General features: G+C 39.5%; 2 protein-coding genes and 1 long non-coding RNA gene across 3 annotated transcripts; 2 read left to right on the plus strand and 1 right to left on the minus strand.

The window, feature by feature from the left end:
• Positions 1–316: 316 nt before the first annotated feature.
• LOC120295465 (phenylacetaldehyde reductase-like) lies at positions 317–3316 on the plus strand. Its single transcript, XM_039316636.1, has 6 exons — positions 317–530; positions 1067–1236; positions 1432–1623; positions 2095–2257; positions 2744–2930; positions 3016–3316. Exons 1-6 carry the CDS (start codon positions 413–415, stop codon positions 3158–3160), a joined length of 975 nt encoding a protein of 324 aa, XP_039172570.1. The 5' UTR covers positions 317–412; the 3' UTR covers positions 3161–3316.
• Positions 3317–3733: 417 nt separating this feature from the next.
• LOC120295472 lies at positions 3734–4707 on the minus strand. The gene is made up of 3 exons (XR_005552875.1): positions 4654–4707; positions 4097–4153; positions 3734–4003 (listed from the first exon to the last, which is right to left on the minus strand). It is a non-coding gene; the product is annotated as an uncharacterized LOC120295472 (long non-coding RNA).
• Positions 4708–14173: 9466 nt separating this feature from the next.
• On the plus strand, positions 14174–17795 carry LOC104454621 (phenylacetaldehyde reductase). The gene is given in 7 exon segments (XM_039316639.1): positions 14174–14472; positions 15548–15717; positions 15920–16111; positions 16581–16743; positions 17205–17259; positions 17261–17389; positions 17481–17795. Coding segments are annotated over 7 exon segments (972 nt in total). The 5' UTR covers positions 14174–14354; the 3' UTR covers positions 17626–17795.
• Positions 17796–17916: the final 121 nt, after the last annotated feature.

Consider the following 17916-nt stretch of genomic DNA (forward strand, 5'->3'; position numbering starts at 1 on the left):
TTGATACTTCCTATAAATATAAAAGAAAATTTTAAATTAATATCTCAAAGCTTAAAGTAAAGCTACTCATGAGGAGCTGGAAGAGTTCCTCTCGGACTTGGGCGCCGCCCCAGGACAATGGAAAGCGATACGAACCTTTTGGCTCAAAGAAAAGTCGAAACGAAATGTAATTTATTACCCAGTAATGTCACGTACGTAATGGCTTACGAGTTGCGAGAAGCCGTCTGTCGTCAACAAATGGGTTTGGATTATTTTCAAAGATTCGGTCGAACATCGGGCTCTTTATAATAAGGTCCATCTGCTGCTTCGCCACGCACTCCAGCACTCGTTCACTCTCTCCCCCGAACCCCAAGAGAGGAGACCAGCGCGCGCGCGCGAACTCCACACGGTTCAGGTGCCAAGAGCGGAGGAGATGAGCGGAGCAGAGAAGGTGGTGGGCGTGATCGGAGGGTCGGGTTACATAGCTTCTTGGCTGGTCAAGCTCTTGCTCCTCCGTGGCTACACTGTTCGAGCCACTGTCCGAGATCCATGTAAGAAAAGAGTTCCCTTTCTTTATACTCTCTCCCTCTCTCTCTCTCTCTCTCTCTCTCTGCTCTGCTCTTTTGACCTTCTTGGGTGTTGTCAAGCTGTTGGAAGAAAAAAACAGAGCTGTTGAAATCTGATAACCCACATGAAGTTGTGTCCAAACCCTTTGCTAGAGTGAAACCATCAAAGCTATTTTTTTCTCTGAGAGATAGAAGGATCTTGGTAGCTTCATTAGTTTTGTGTTGTAGATTGCCCTCTAATCTATGTATCTATCCAGTAAAGTTCAAATCTTTTGCATCCTGTTCGACTTTGTTGAAGAAGTGGCACGCTCAAACCATCGTCTAGATTCCGGATTCTTGATTTATTTATTTTCAGTATCACATTTGCGCAAGTTTCTCCGGGAACAATACGGCTCTTCTTGTCCCGCCTATGCCCTTTCTGACTGTAGATGCTACTGATGTGTCGGTGAGGGTGCTTGCAAGTTTTAGAATTTCAATCAGTTAAATGGAGAATTTTTCTCATTCTTGTGCATGTGCAACAGCCGACCCAAAGAAGACAGGACACCTTCTGGCACTGGAGGGGGCAAAGGAGAGGCTGCATTTATTCAAAGCAGAATTGCTGGAAGAAGGGTCCTTTGACTCGGTAGTCGATGGATGCGAATGTGTTTTTCACACTGCATCGCCTGTTTTGTTCTCAGCTGCTGACCCCCAGGTGCTTGAATCTTGCCATGTTAATCATCCAACGTTGTCCTTGTTTTCCTAAATAAGTAGATAGCTCATGGACAAACCATTCCATTCCATGTGGAAGGGGATTTGCTTTTCTTCTGCCACAATGAGTTCAGTTTCGGTTTTCTGATGCTTTTTTATGAGAATTTTACCGAATGATTTCTTCTGTTGCATGACTCAGGCTGAATTAATTGATCCTGCCCTAAAAGGCACCCTTAATGTTCTAAGATCATGCACCAAAGCCTCTTCTATCAAGAGAGTAGTTGTGACGTCCTCTATGGCTGCAGTTATATTCAGTGCAAAACCTCTGACTTCGGGTGTTGTCATTGATGAGACTTGGCATTCAGATCCAGAATTTTGCGAGAAATCCAAGGTTTGTATATCAAAATGTTCTGACAATATTGCTGTTCATTTCTTTTACTTGTGAAATTTTACTGTTGAATTACATTCAGAGTTCCTGTTACACAGTGAAACTGGTAAAATACTGATTCTGAGAGGAGTTGGGACATCAGGGAACATTTGTCTCTTAAATCACATAGCTTTCACTGGACACTTTTTACGGATACCCAAACCAAGGAGTGCCTGTCTCATCACTTACAGTTGTTTGTGTTACTCTTGCAATTTGGCCTGGCGCCATGTTAGATGCTACATATGCTTATTGAATACAACAGTTTCTCTATACTTTACTTCCTGGAGGAGAACTACTTATCTTTCGTTTCTTTTAGCCAGTAATCTCCGAATGCCTTGGATGACATCGAATGAAGTCCATGTCATGGCAATGGCTATTATATGTGTTGAATGAGGCGAAACATTCTAACAGTCTCTTTGGCTTATCTATCTTCAGCTCTGGTATATGCTTTCAAAAACCTTAGCAGAGAAGGCAGCTTGGGAATTCGCCAAGGAGAATGGAATTGACCTTGTCACGATAAACCCAGGATATGTGATCGGCCCTTTCTTGCAGCCCACTGTTAATCTCACTGTGCAGACAATACTGAACTTCATTAATGGTATCACTATCATCTAGCCATAAATTATGTTTGTTATTGAATCTTTGCCATTTTATTTCAGAGCGTCTTCATCAAACATTTGTGGATGCTTGTTCTCATTACCCAAAAGACAATCTCAAGTAGTAACTATAGAACTATGTTTCTGATTGAAGATGATCTCAGTGAAGTCGTATGCCCTTAACCATAGTTACGAGTTATGGGCGCATGTGTCTCACAATGTCTTTCTGCATTGGTCCATGGAATAGCTATCCTTCTTTGCTAGTTAACTGAATTTGGCAACATGAGGTCCCGAGGCCCTTTCATTCTATCTACTGAATCTGTCTTTATGTATTTAAGGGTTTGCTTAATTGGCTGCACAGACACACTATTATAATCATTTCTGGTAGATTTCCACGTGCGACATGGTTTTCAACTACTGGCAGTGGCAGCATTTGGTGCAAAGTTGTCTTGACATTTGCATGGGAGTAATCGAGGCTTATCCTGCAGGAGCTCAAACATTTCCAAATACATGCTATAGATTTGTTGATGTTAGAGACGTCGCACTCGCACATATCCTAGCTTTTGAAAATCATTCAGCTCACGGAAGATATTGCATAGTAGGCGAAGTCATACACTGCCATGACGCTTTGCAGATTCTCCGAAATCTCTACCCCACTTTGCACCTCCCCGAGAAGTAAGTTATAATTTTTCCTTAATTCTTATCTTCTGTCAGACTGCTGTGTATCCAAGAGATTATGGTTGTATTCGTAATGGTGTAGATGCGAAGATGAGAAGCCTTTCTCGTCAAAGTATGAGATATCAAGAAAGAAGGCAGAAGCTCTGGGTGTCAACTTCACTCCATTGGAGGTGAGTCTGAGAGATACCGTCGAATGCCTCAAGGAAAACGGATTCATCTCTATCTAGGCACTTGCTTAGAACAGCATATCACAAGCTTGCTAATAATGACTTGTGGACCTGTGCTCTGTCCTCAGCCTTTCAGCTCCTAAATCATACAATTGTTCTGAATAATGTATCATTACCCACTTTTAGAGATTACTCTTGCCAGTTTTTCCCAGCTAATCTTAAGTTATTGATGTTTAGTTTCTCTGTCCAATTTGCCTGCCGAAACGACTCATCACGAAGAACATCAGAAATAATCTTTAAGACTTTGTAAGCAATGTCGAAAACTTGTGAGATAAATTGAGTTAATGACTCAAGCTAGCGGTTAAGCCAAGAAGGCTCCTTTCTGGCCAACATACTTGACTGCCATTATGTATAACGCCAATAGAAAAATGAAGGACTCACTATAATTGGATATGAATATTAATGGCTGATTCTGCCAATGACTTATATGACCAAAATATTGGTGACTCATGATACTCTCAATCAACAGAGCATTGAACAGTGTTTCTGAGCTTAACAAAACCTTGATAATAATAGCTGGATCATAAGTAGACAATGCATACTGGCTGCGATTGCCATCCTGATGCAATAGAGATCTACACGACCAAATTGCATCTGAACTCGCAGCACCTAATAGTTGAGCATGCACTTTCTGTCTGCAGACGTAATGTGTTATCAAACAATCAATCTTCACTTCTGATGAAAGCATCTGAACTGCCATCTCATTTCATCTGCATATGCAATGGTCTGACAGGCCTTAGTATAACTCCCAGTGCATTATCCCATCCATAGCTTCAACACCTTATCTTTACCACCAGAAGCAACATTCTCACCGTCTGGATTCCAATCGACCGCAAAAACGTTCTCACGAGAACACGTGCTAAAGTAAGCAAGTGGTAGTCCATGATAGACATACAAACTTAAAACTTGTCTGATGACCATGTTAAGGGAACAAACCTCATCCGCATGACCCGGAAGATCTTGTTTCAACTTCTTCGTGCGAATATCCCAGATCTAAAAGTAAGCCAAATATTGAGCAAACATTTAAGCATTCAAATCAGGCAAAAATTCATAATAATCATAACCGGTAAAAAGGGCAGACTCCACATGCTATTGACATTTACAAATAGTTCAAACAGAATTAAAACAAGAAGCAAGAGTACATCACTCAAGCTTCCATTCGTACTCTGCTTTACGATATCCTCATCACCATATCTGGCAAAATAAGCAGACCTAACATGGTCTAATGGTTCAAAAAATAACTTTAAATAGGCCATTGAGATCTCAATGAAAACAAGTTGCACTAGAACTCAGCAACCGGGGGGAAAAATCCTTATTGCTTGCACCATAAATAAACTAATTTCCTGTAACACTGATTATTTTCACAGATAATATTACAAGCTCTCCTGTTACAATTCTAAGTGACCACACTTGATCTCTCTTAAAGCTGGCCCATGACACACGTAAGTACTTTATGGAAATCATTCGAACGCTATATGCTTTGTGCAACTGACCTTCAGGGTAGTCTTTGCTCCCACTTAAAAGAAGTCTACTATCTGCAGACCAACCGTGCATTATGTAAATCATGATTAGAAATCATTCTCGAATGGATGAGACGAGAAAATTTTGAAAATACCTCAAACCTTATCTGATATACAGGCCCGACATGTCCACTGAATGCAGCAACAAACTTCCCAACAATACCATTACACAACTTCACAGATCTATCAAACGAAGCACTAGCCACCCATTGCCCATCCGGTGAAAAGTAGACACGATCCACAAGCTGCAAACAAAAAGCATAATTTCCCGCATTTACACCTAAGACGGTTCAACAAGGATCTAAAGTACTAGCCTCAAGAAAATATTAGGAGGATGTCTCATCCATTGAACCAGTGCCACCAGGATCACAATGTGAAGTACGTCCTTATTTAGCATCATTATGGCAATTGATAGTATACAATGGAACACAAACAGTCTTCTATATACAGTAAATACTTAGGGAATCAATCACACAGCAAAAGCAGGCAGCTGTCAAATCAATCTCCCTCCCTCCCTCCCTCCTCTCCCCTCACACACGCGCACGCACATACCTGTTGATGATCGGTCATTCGTGTTTTCGGATGCTTACTGACAGAAGGTTCCCACAGAAACATAGTAAAATCATCAGATCCAGAGATCAATTTTTCGGGAGCATTGCCTTTCATTTTCTTGTAACTTTCTAATGCAACCTATTTTCATCAACAAAATACAGAAGTTCATATAACAATTACTAGAAAGTAGATTACAAATGTGCATAGACCCAAAGGCAGAGAATCACCACAAGGGGGCAGAACATGCACAGAGCAAAAAGACATGCTGGCTAATGCATACTAGGTTGTAAGAAAATAATGTCCAGAGAGAAATAACCAATGCATACTAAGTTGCATGAGCAAATCAATGTGCAGAGAGAAATAAATGTGTGATTTATTGCCTCATGATATAAAGATGATTCCACATAATAACAGTTACCTACTTGCTTCATTTCTTCAGAAGATGAATACTGTTTTCCAGTGTGATCAAAAGCTACAGTTCGAAGAACATACTCAGCGCTCAGAGCAGGGAGTTAACCCAGTGTCCATGATCCTACAACAAAAATTTTACAGAAATAAGGATGATCGTGAAAAAAAGAAGAGAGGGATCTAGCAGCAACTTAGATTAAGAATGTGGACTTGGCAGTAGAAACTAAGAAAAGACATAACCACGCGAGCCATGAAAACTAAACTCTAACCTAAATATGCAATTCATATCTCAGAGACATCAAAAAATGGTGGTATTTCATTCTTACTGTCAATATCTCCCAAGAACTATACAATGAAAACATTCAAGGACATGATATTGCCAATAGCTGGGCTAAATAATATGCCCAATTAGTATGGGGTAGGTCACTAGGTGCCAAACTGCCTCCTGGCACCAAAGAGATTGAGTGAATGCAGCTACTCCAAAGGCGAAAATAAATATAAAGCTCCTGTGGCGAAGAAGAAGACAGGCATGCAATGACCCTGCAATCTGTATAACAAACATCAAAAAAGATGTTACATTCAATTCCCTTATCAGCTTCCCCTGGGAGTTTCTCAGACATTAATTGTACAGTCCTGGGAGCTGCAAGAAATTTAAAATAATTACTTCACCAGGTAACAAGTAGTAGAAGCAGCAGCAGTTTGGCAAAGTCCAAGGATACTCAGTAACTTGAAGGCAGAATTTACAAGTCCTCGCTTAATCTTAGGCCCATTAGAAGTTCGAATTAGTCAAGAAAACTTCACGTTATCCTTTTGTTGTTCATGGAGCACGGTACTAGCATATGGACATTAATACATCACAAAGTGATTAAATATTTATCTCAGTGTTGAATTGCCTCTCTTGTTCCAACTTGTCAGTGGGACAGCTATTAAGGATTGGGAGAGAGAATTCATGCCAAAAATTTGAAACCATTAATTGAAAGGCAGTTTTACCAACAATTGCCAAAATTAAGGAAGTTGCATACCCAGTATACATTACAACGTCTCCTCCCCAATTTATGCATGTAATAGCTAGAGTATGACTGCTCAGACATATTACACATCTTCATAGTGTTACATCCCGTATGCATGCATCACCATCTTCACAAGAACTCACAAAGTGACGGCATGGGGAACTCAGATGTACTGGTTCCCAAGATAAACCTGTGATCCATTTCTTGTGGCCCTGACATAAAGCAGATTCAATTGTCTTAGTGGCACAGAGACTATTCTTGCTATGCATCAGCCATAAAATCAAGTTAGACACTTCAACACCTCACAAGTTATCGTCAAAAAATGGTAAAGAGTGTCAGAAAGCTTTCCTCAACAAAAAGGGTACACCATGATCTCATCCTATAAAGGCAAAGCTACACAATAAACTGTACTCACTACACTAACCTTATGGATATCATCCAAATTAACGCCAACACTGCTCCCACTTATTTTGCCGCATGTATCAATTAGAAGCAACAAATTGGCAATTTTATCCACCATTTCCTCTTCAATATGGAGTTATAAACCAAGAAATATTAATAGGAAATGGAGTTCCATGGAATCCTTTAAGGAAGGATTCGTGTAACACCAAAGGTCCAAAACTATTTGGTCCAAACAACTTTCCAGAAAATAAATTTAGGTCAAAGTTAAATGAAGTCGGTAAAAGCAGCAAAATACAATCAACTGAATAAGATACTTTCTAGTCTTATAATGCAATAAGGATCATACAACAAGTGGATTGCCTGATGGTTGCACAGTCAACGGATCCCAACATTGGAGTTCTCCAGCCTTGCTTCCACTTACAAGATGCTTACCATCAGGTTACCATGTAATACAGAGGACCCAATTCTTGTGCCCTGAGTAAGAAGAAACTTTCATTAATCAAACAGACAAAAAGGAAACCAAGTAATCTATACTGCCAACAAACCGCTTACTAATATTTTTTCCACCCACAATCCACTCCATCAGTACAGCTTTCAGCTTATGCCTCCAGGAAAATTCAACCTACCGCACCTTCCCTCCCTCCTTCCAACCCCCCAAAAAAAAAAAAAAAAAAAAAAAAAAAAGTTAATAAATAAATATATAAAAAGGAAAACTCAACTGTTCTCCAGCTAAGCAAAAAGAAACCAACTATACAGCAAGTAGGCATGCGTATATTTAGATGCCCCCATGATGGGGAAGGGAGCATACAATTAGAAACTTGAAGGGCATAAGGAACTAAGAGATTCAAATATTCAACCGTTGCATGCAAACATCGGGTCCGAGTATTTAGGTCCCACAATCGGACTGTGATATCTCCTGAACCACTAGCCAGTTGCTTCCTGTCAGGTCTAAAGGCCACAGATAGAACAGCTTCTGAGTGACCTGCAATGGCAGAGAAATGAACCTTTAAAAGGGAATTTTATCTGTATATATCAGACTATTAGGAATAATATAGACATATTGCTTATTAAGCGCAATTTAATTACAACATGTCAAACAAAGGTCCTCCAGCACTCCATAAGGATTGAAACTGTAATCTCCATAATCAACATCCTTCTAACAACATTGCTCTCCTTGATACAATGGCACCCCACCCACCCCCCACACACGAAAAAAGGGAAAAAAAAAAAAACAGATAGTATGTTATGTTATGTCTAAGATCAGTCTAACTGAATCAGGGTATACTATGAATGATGGATAGTATCCAGCAGCTACCAGAGCTAAGAACTCTGATGGATAAGAAAGCTCAGCCTCATAACAGCAATTGTTGCTGAACAGCGATTTAAAGGACGAATTCGGAAAATGGCTTGTGGCTGACAGACTATGGACAAGACCTTCTCCACGGAAACCGCAATGTGAACCCATATTCAAAATGAATGACAGATATGTAGTTAGAGACCTGAGGAAGCTCCTTAAAAGCACAAGGCCTCTGCTTCTTCACTGACCTTTGTTTTTCTGCAATAAAGATTCAAAGAGACGACAAGCTCCTGGTCTGATATATAAAAAGTATACGGAAATCTGTCCTCCTAATTATCCCAAAAGTATGAAATCCATTAGAGGAGGGAGAAAATGAAAAACTATCTCGGCCATCAACAAAATTTTGTAGACGAGTGAAAATATCTAAATCAATGGACAGGAAATTTTTCCAAAAAAGTTAAGCATTGACAAGCAGGGGGCGTTGGCAACAAAACAACAATCCATAAGTTGCGTAGTCAGTGTTTCGGTTAAAAACATGTTCACATAAGGAGCAAACAAAGTAAATTAAGAAAAAGGTGGACACTTCTCAACAAGAACGACATGAGACCGTGAAAAACCAAACTTCCACACCCAGTCCCACTTAAAATTCTAGGTCTATGCTCACCCATAAATTTGCAATGGTACATCAGCACAAGCAAACTCAAAGATCAAATTCATCTTACGTTATTGAGGAGCTTATTGACCATCTCTTGAAGCTGCTAAGGGCCAATGTCCTGAGGAAGGTACAGCTTGCTCTAGTGTATTGATGGTCTTCATAAAATTTACTTACTCATGATGTTGGATTGAACAGTTTACGATGGGTAACCTCTGCTGCTGCGTTGAAGTTCTCAAATCAATGAAATTTGACAGGCATGCCAAAAATCTGGATGACATTATATTCCTTTGATTTGTGGATATCAACTCATTGGCAAGCTTTCACTCACAATCCAGCAAGCTTGAAAGTGAAATGCAAAATCAAGACCACATGGTTTGCCTTGCAAAGTTTATCTTCAATTATGTGATATGGCAACTTGTCAATTAATTGACATATAAATACTTATGACCTCATGACATTCTTCTTACAGGACAATGAGTTGTAAATGTTATTGTAATCGTGCGATATCAAGCCCAACCATGTAACTGAGGCTTTTTACAATTTTAGCAATTTAAGGAAGCTAACTTAATTACACAATTCATGGTATATGTCAAATAAATTATATTAGTACAAATATAATATTGGAACAAATTTGTACATTTACATGTGCAAACAACAACTATTGCATTCCCTAATTTTGTTGTTTCAATTATTACAACTATTGGAACTTATATCACAAGACAAAACTTGGATTACTAGAACATTTTTCCGCATTTGTTGTACAAAGACTCCAACGGTTGTCTACACAAACTTCATTCTTGATATTATTATGAGCGATACTTGGCTATGGATATGTCACTTTAGAAACCGTAACTGTGGGCATAAAACCGAATAAGCATGTTGAAAAAGCTATAATGAAAACTAGTGCTGCTAACCATGAATTTAGACTTTGTTTGGTAGTATATTTTGAGTTTACTAACAAATTTTGTTTTTGTTTTGGATCCAATAAAGAGAAAGCTTGCAAACGATGCTTAGAGCCAGCAACTTTAAATATGCCATGTCCACAACGCTTTGATGTCAGCGTGCTATCCTGAGCCTCATTTGCAAGCATCCTCTTTTAGCACAACCCAAAGTCCAAAACAAAAACAAAACTTGTGATAAGCTCATATGATGCAAATCAAAATATACTTTTATATGAGGCACTTAGCACCAAACAAAATCTAAAATCATGGTTACCAGCATTGATTTCCATCATAGCTTTCTCAATATGCTTATCCGATTTTATGCCCATAATTACAGCTTCCACAATCCAAGCACACGCTGCAAAATCTATTTCAATTTATTACTCATAATAATATCAAAAATAAAGTTTGTGTAGACAATCCATGTGAGTCTCTATACAACAAAAACGTAAAAATATTCTAACTCAATAAATTGATCCAAGTTTCATCTTGCAATGTAAGCTCCAATAGCTGTAATCATATTGCTTAAAATATGTTACTTACACATGCATGTGTAAATGTACAAATTTGTTTCAATACTTATTTGGCACATACCATGGTAGATCATGTAATCTTGAATCAGCTTCCTTAGATAGCTAAAATTGTAAAAGTTACATGGTCTTTATAGGATTGATATCACACAATGCAATAACATTTACAAGCTCATTATCCTATGAGAAAAATATTACCTGAGGTCATTACTACGTGTCAATTAGTAACAAGTGACAAGCTGCCATATCACAAAACTGAAACAAGAAAAGGAAATTGACAACTTCATCAATCAACGTTCAACTCTAAATTCACAAATTATTTTGAAATGCATCAATAGACCCACACTAATACTTCTCGAAAACCCAGCTAGTTTAATTGCGGAAATTTACTTCTCAGTTTGAAAACAAAACATTCAAAGAGCAACGCCTAATTCAAACAATTTTTGTTTGATGATCAACGATGCATTTGTATACTATAGCAAAATCCTCTAGAATGAAATCTATGAGAATTTGCACAACGAAAAAACGATAACAAAGCTTGATTTTGCATTTCACATCCAACTGCTGGATCCTAAGTGAAACCTTACCAACAAGTTAAACTCCGCAAATCAAAGGAATACAATGGCATCCAGCATTCACATTTTTGGATACCTGCCAAATTTCTCCTGAATTGCTACCATTAATACGGAAACTTGAACGCAGCAGCACAGTTACCCATCTTCTCCAGTATTTCAAGTAGATCCTGTAGAAAGCATCCAATTGTTGGTTTAATGCAAACCAATTTCTTCAAACTTTCAATAAAATAAAAGAAACATGGTTATCTCGCAGCCACAGGTACTTTCAGATTCACCCAACCACCAAAAAACCTCGTGACAATTTACACACTGTCGTAAAGTCTTCACAGAAAAAGAAAACCACGCTTTGCTTTGCTTTAAAGCTAAACTGGTAATGGAAGTTAAAGAAATGAAATGGCTGTTATCTAAACACTAGTTCCATGAAACTACTGCGAAAGTAATGAAGAAAGAAAGCAAATTCAAGCTTCAGTTACTTGAATATATTGCAATTGCCCCCAGGCACAAAATCCAAACTATCCGCACTTGAACATGGAATGAGACATGGGCTGCTAAAGGTAACGAAAGTACTTAAGACTAAACCAACTACCAAGATACAAGACAAATTTGCCATCTCATTTTAGGCACCAATAGAGAGACTTGAACGATCAAGCCGAAACTATTTAGCGCCAAAGAGAAGAAAAAAAAAGGAAAGCCAGAAAATTCAGCGCAATCATAGAAGCGCCTAACGAAATGCAGAAACAGCGAGGGGAAAGGGAAGGCCGACTGCAAGAGGGAAGGCCGCAGGCGAGGCGAGGCGACCAACGGACCGAGAGCGAGATTAGGGGAGAGAGTTTTTGGAGAGGGCTAGGGTTTTGTCCATCAATATGCGTGAGGAAAAGGGAGGATTGCGAAAACGCGAGACGCGAGTTCAACTAAAGAAGCGCAACGTAACAGAGGAAGCAGAGGTAGCAAGCAAGCAAGAAGAGAGAAACGCTGCGGGAATTAGCGAGCGACCGAGAGGAAGAAGCGAACCTGCAGCAGAGCCTCGAGACGGGAGCAAAGAACGAGAGAAAACGCCGTTCTGAACGAAGAAGAAGACGGAGAAGAGGAGGAGAGAGAGAGAGAGAGAGAGAGAGTCAGCAGAAGCCGTCAGGAGCAGCAGAATTAAAGAAGCGGGAGACGTACAGTACGGTAAGCCTGCGTGCTAGTACATGATGGAGTAACAAAACGCGGGTTCTCGAAATTGGAATTAGTAGGCTCCTTCATCAAAATTTTGTTACGCCCGTGTTTAGTTAGGAAGGGGTGACATTTAATCAGGATGGTAAGTCAAGATTCCATCTCAGTATCACCAAAATTTCAATTTCTAGCAAAACGAATGATGCGAATGATGATAAAAGGGAAATTACCCACTTTACCACTTGTATTTTCATATTGCATTTTTGCATCCTCAATTTTAAATTCACTACCAAATTTTGTCAAACCAAATTGTATTATTATTTAAGACCTCTGTATTATCGTGAGAATTTGATAACTTATGTCTCTTGAAGTAGTGGTCCTGGAATATAAAATGAGGTGGGTTGTCAAGTTAACATCAGTTATACTTGTGACAAGTGCATGTACCCTTTCATTGCATTAATTCATAATCTTTTTAATTTGAGTTTTGATATGTGTTTTAAAAAACTTTAGCTGGAAATTGCTAAAGAGCACAAGATTGGCCTATCGTGATAAACTTTACGTGATAAACTTTACATGATAGATCCTTTATTAAAGAAGGAAAACTCTATTCAACATGTGACAGTGACATTACAGTCTTAAGTAGGCACTAACCCCACTTTTAAGGCTGCTCCTCTATTATAGCCTTAGCGTGATTAGTTTCTTTCACGGATTTGTCCTTTCACACATAGATAAGTAATTCTTCAGGATGTTGGACATCTATCAATGCCAAATTCTACATTAATTCTGAACAAAAAAAAAGAAAAAGAAAAAATGTATGTTGAGTTGTAAAGAAGCCGTCTGTTGCCAGCCAAAAGCGACAAAAAATGGGTTTGGATTATCTTTAAAGATTGGGCTGGCCATCGGACTCTGTACAAGTCCATCTGCTCCGCCACGAGTCTCCCGGACTCGTTCACTCTCTCCCTCGAACCACAAGAGACGAGACCAGCGCGCGCGAACTCCACACGGTTCAGGCGCCAAGAACGGAGGAGATGAGCGGAGCAGAGAAGGTGGTGGGCGCGATAGGAGGGTCGGGTCTCTATAAAAAATAGTCACTTCTGGCGTGATATTGAATTATTGTAGTGCCAAGCAATTGTATCTTCCTTGCCCTAAGGATTTGTTGTTCACCTATTGGATTCTCAACCTTCTCATATACGAATATGCTCTCATGTATTTTTCTGACTTAGGCGCGTTAGTGAGAAGCTTCTCATTACTTACTCTTGTTGGGAATGACTGATCCCCAAAAAACCGGATTCGACACTAAATCGAACCCCTAAATCAATGCGGAAGACGGCCCGGAAAACATGTATCACCGATCGTAAAGCACACCACGGATTCGAGCGTACGCTGTGCTAGCCACGCATTAAACACCGACGCTAATGGAGGAAGAGAAATCAGACTTTGTTCGATCCGAGGAGGCCTTGAAGGGAAGAAAAGCGCGCCGTATGCTTACTGTTCTTTTTTTTAGGAGAGAGAGAGCGTGAGAAGAAAAAGACGTACATTAAATTGCAAAAACAAACGGTGTATTTTTCTCTCTCTCCTCCCTTTTATACCCTCTTCTTTCCACGGGCCCTATTCCCGTGGGCCGGGCTTTCTGGGCCCAACTTGGGCGAACGGGCCTTAAGCCCAAATCAAATAAAGCCTTCAACTCTTAAAGTGGTGATTCTAGAATGCTAAATGAGGCAGCGTTGTCAAGTTAATGTCAGTTATATTTGACCTACTCATGTGATCTTTCATTGCATTGACTTATAATATTTCTATTTTGAGTTTTGGCATGTCCTTTCAAAAGCCTTAGCAGAGGACCCCGCTGGAAATTGCTAAAGGGCACAAAATTGGCCTGTCGTGATATAGACCCGACAAGCATGGTTGGTCCTCTATTAGAGCCTGAAAACTTCATTCAACATGCGAGTGACATTATACATAGGCACTAGCCCCACCTCTAAGGTTGGTGATTTACTACTCGGTTCTTTAAAGATTCGGCCGAGCATCGGGCTCTTTATAAGTCCATCTGCTCCGCCACCGAGTCCAGTACTCGTTCACTCTCTCCCCCAAGCCACAGGAGACGAGACCAGCGTGTGTGAACTCCACGGTTCAGGTGCCGAGAACGGAGAAGATGAGCGGAGCAGGGAAGGTGGTGGGTGTGACAGGAGGGTCGGGTTACATAGCTTCTTGGCTGGTCAAGCTCTTGCTCCACCGTGGCTACACTGTTCGAGCCACTATCCGAGACCCAAGTAAGAAAAAAGTGTTGTCCCACGTAGAAAATGTGGGAGCAAATTGGTCAATTTATAAATGTGCAAATGGGTTTTAGCCCCACCATACCCGCATGCGGGTGCACGAATAAGTAGCATTAATCCCTTGTTATTTATTTATTTATTTATTTATTTATTTATTTTAATTCAAATGTTACCTTTTAATTTGAGAACTTTCGAAAATCAAATATAAAACGAAAATTCAAAATTCGAAATTCTATTTTAAAAAAAAAAAACTATTATTCCGAATTTTATTTGTGTTTTTTCAAGACAACCTTTGAAAAATTACTTATTCGATTTTGCAATTTTTTCTGAAAAGTTGCAATTATTAGGTTTTCGACTTCTTCCGAAGAGTCGCATTTGTTTATCCGAACAATTTTCTAAAAGACGTATTTGTTCATTTTTTGGCAATTTTCACAAAGAGTTGCAAAAATTGTTTTATATATATTTGTCATTTTTCGGAAAGAAAATGTGGTCATTTTTCGAGTCTTCTTTCAAAACTACAGCCAATTTTTGATTGTTTATAATTACTATCTAGTATTCTCATCCGAAACTTTGTTGTATCCTAGAGGATTTTTACCGATGACCATTAGCAACGTTGTGGGGCAAATAAATCCTTAAAGAAAGTGATATCACGCCTCAAAGTCTGAGTTGTTTTACTCGATCCGATTTCATATTCAACCCATTTCAAAGCCATATTTTTCCAACAAAAACCCTTTATTAGAGTGAAACCATCGAGCTATTTTTTTGTGAGAGAGAAGAATTTTGCTACCTTCATTAGTTTTGTCTATATATCTATCTGATAAAGTTCCGATCTCTTGCATCATGTTCGACTTTGTTAAAGAAGTAGCACCCTCAAACCATCGCTCAATTCCGGATTCTTGATTTATTTATTCTCGCATCAGTTTTGCACAAGTTCGTCCATAAACAATACGACTCTTCTCGTTCCGCCTACGCCCTTTCTGACTATAGATGCTACTAGTGTGTCGGTGAGGGTCCCTGCAACTTTTTAAATTTCAGTCAGTTGAGATTTCTCATTCTTGTGCTTGTGCAACAGCCGACCCAAAGAAGATAGGACACCTCCTGGCACTGGAGGGGGCTAAGGAGAGGCTGCATTTATTCAAAGCAGAATTGCTGCAAGAAGGGTCCTTTGACTCCGTAGTCGACGGATGCGAATGTGTTTTTCACACTGCATCCCCCTGTCTGCCCTCAGCTGCTGACCCCCAGGTGCTTGAATCTTGCCATGTCAATCATCTTTCATGGTTTGTTACGTGCTTAAATTCCAATGCTGTCCTTGTTTTCCTAAATGAGTAGATAGGTCCATGTGGATGGGGATTTGCGTTTCTTCTGCCACAACGAGTTCAGTTTTGGTTTTCTGTAACTTTTTATGAGAATTTTACCTAATGATTTCTTCTATTACATGACTCAGGCTGAAATAATTGATCCTGCCCTAAAGGGCACTCTTAATGTTCTAAGATCATGCGCCAAAGCCTCTTCTGTCAAGAGAGTGGTTGTGACGTCCTCTACGGCCGCAGTTGCATTCAGTGCAAAACCTCTGACTTCCGGCATTGTCATTGATGAGACTTAGTATTCAGATCCAGAATTTTGCAAGAAATCCAAGGTTTGTGTATCAAAATTTTCTAACAATATTGCTGTTCATTTCTTTCACTTGTGAAATTTAACTATCGAATAACATTCAGAGTTCTTGTTGTACAGTTAAACTGGTAAAATGTTGATTCTAAGAGGAGTTGGGACATCAGGGAACATTCTCTCTTAAATCACATAGCTTTCACTGGACACATTTTATGGATGCTCGAACCGAGGAGTGCCTATCTTATCACTTACGGTTGTTTGTGTTACTCTTGCAATTTAGTCTAGCACCATGTTAGATGCTACGTATGCTTATTGAAAACAACATTTTCTATATACTTCGATTCCTGGGGAACTACTTGTCTGTCATTTCTTTTAATTGGTAATCTCCCAATGCCCCTTGGATGACATCGAATGAAGTCCATGTCATGGCAATGGTTATTATATGTGTTGAATGAGGCAAAACATTCTAACAGTCTCTTTGGTTTATCTATCTTCAGCTCTGGTATATGCTTTCAAAAACCTTGGCAGAGAAGGCAGCTTGGGAATTTGCCAAAGAGAATGGAATTGACCTTGTCACGATAAACCCAGGATATGTGATCGGTCCTATCTTGCAGCCCTCTGTTAATTTCTCCGTGGAGATAATACTGAACCTCATCAATGGTATCACTATCATCTAGCCATAAATTATGTTTGTTATTAAATCTTTGCCATTTTATTTCAGAGCAGCTTCGTCAAACATCTGTGCATACTTGTTCTCATTACCCAAAAGACAATCTCAAGGAGTAACCGTAGAACTATCTATCTGATTGTATGCCCTTAATCATACTTACGAGTTATGGCCACGTGTCTCAGAATGTCATTCTGCATTGCTCCATGGAATGGCTATCCTTCTTTGCTAGTTAACTGAATTTGGCAACATGAGGTCCTGAGGCCCTTAAATTCTGTTTATTGGATCTGGCTTCCTTATTGAAGGGTCTGCTTGATTGGCTGCACAGACGCTATTATAATCATCTGTTAGATTTCCACATGCGACATAGTTTTCAACTACCGGCAGAAGCATCTAGTATAAAGTAAAAGTTGTATTGACGTTGGCATGGGAGTAATCGAGGCTTATCCTGCAGGAGCTCAAACATTTCCAAATACATGCTATAGATTTGTCGATGTCAGAGACGTCACACGCACACATTCTAGCTTTTGAAAATCATTCAGCTCACGGAAGATATTGCCTAGTAGCCAAAACTGTGCACTGCCATGATGTTTTGCAGATTCTGCGCAATCTCTACCCCACTTTGCACCTCCCTAAGAAGTAAGTTATCATTCTGCCTTAATTCTTAACTCATCTTCTGTCAGACTACTGTGCGTCCAAGAGATTTACGGTTGTTTTCCTAATGGTGCAGATGCGAAGATGAGAAGCCTTTCTCTTTGAAGAATGAGATATCAACAAAGAAGGCAGAAGCTCTGGGTGTCGACTTCACTCCATTGGAGGTGAGTCTGAGAGATACCGTCGAATGCCTCAAGGAGAAGGGATTCATCTATGTCTAGGCAGCTGCTTAGAACAGCATATCACAAGCTTGCTAATAATGACCTGTGGACCTGTGGTCTGTCCTAAGCCTTTTAGCTCCTAAATCATACAATTGTTCTGAATAATGCATCATTACCCACTTTCAGAGATTACTCTGCCAGTTTTTCCCAGCTAATCTTAAATTTATTAATGGTTGGTTTCACTGTGCAATTTGCCTGCCAAAATGACTCATCATATAGAACATCAGAAATAATCTTGAAGACTTTGTAAGCAATATTGAAACTTGTGCGATAAATTGATTTAATGACTCA

This window comes from Eucalyptus grandis, chromosome 7, assembly GCF_016545825.1.
Source record: "Eucalyptus grandis isolate ANBG69807.140 chromosome 7, ASM1654582v1, whole genome shotgun sequence".
Taxonomy (NCBI): Eukaryota; Viridiplantae; Streptophyta; class Magnoliopsida; order Myrtales; family Myrtaceae; genus Eucalyptus; species Eucalyptus grandis.

Bases quoted from the DNA above. Each gene is read 5' to 3' on its own strand.
- LOC120295465 (XM_039316636.1), top strand. From the start codon at position 413: ATGAGCGGAGCAGAGAAGGTGGTGGGCGTGATCGGAGGGTCGGGTTAC. The intron at 531-1,066 runs GTAAGAAAAGAG...CATGTGCAACAG, and splicing joins AGCCACTGTCCGAGATCCAT to CCGACCCAAAGAAGACAGGA. The intron at 2,931-3,015 runs GTAAGTTATAAT...GTAATGGTGTAG, and splicing joins ACTTTGCACCTCCCCGAGAA to ATGCGAAGATGAGAAGCCTT.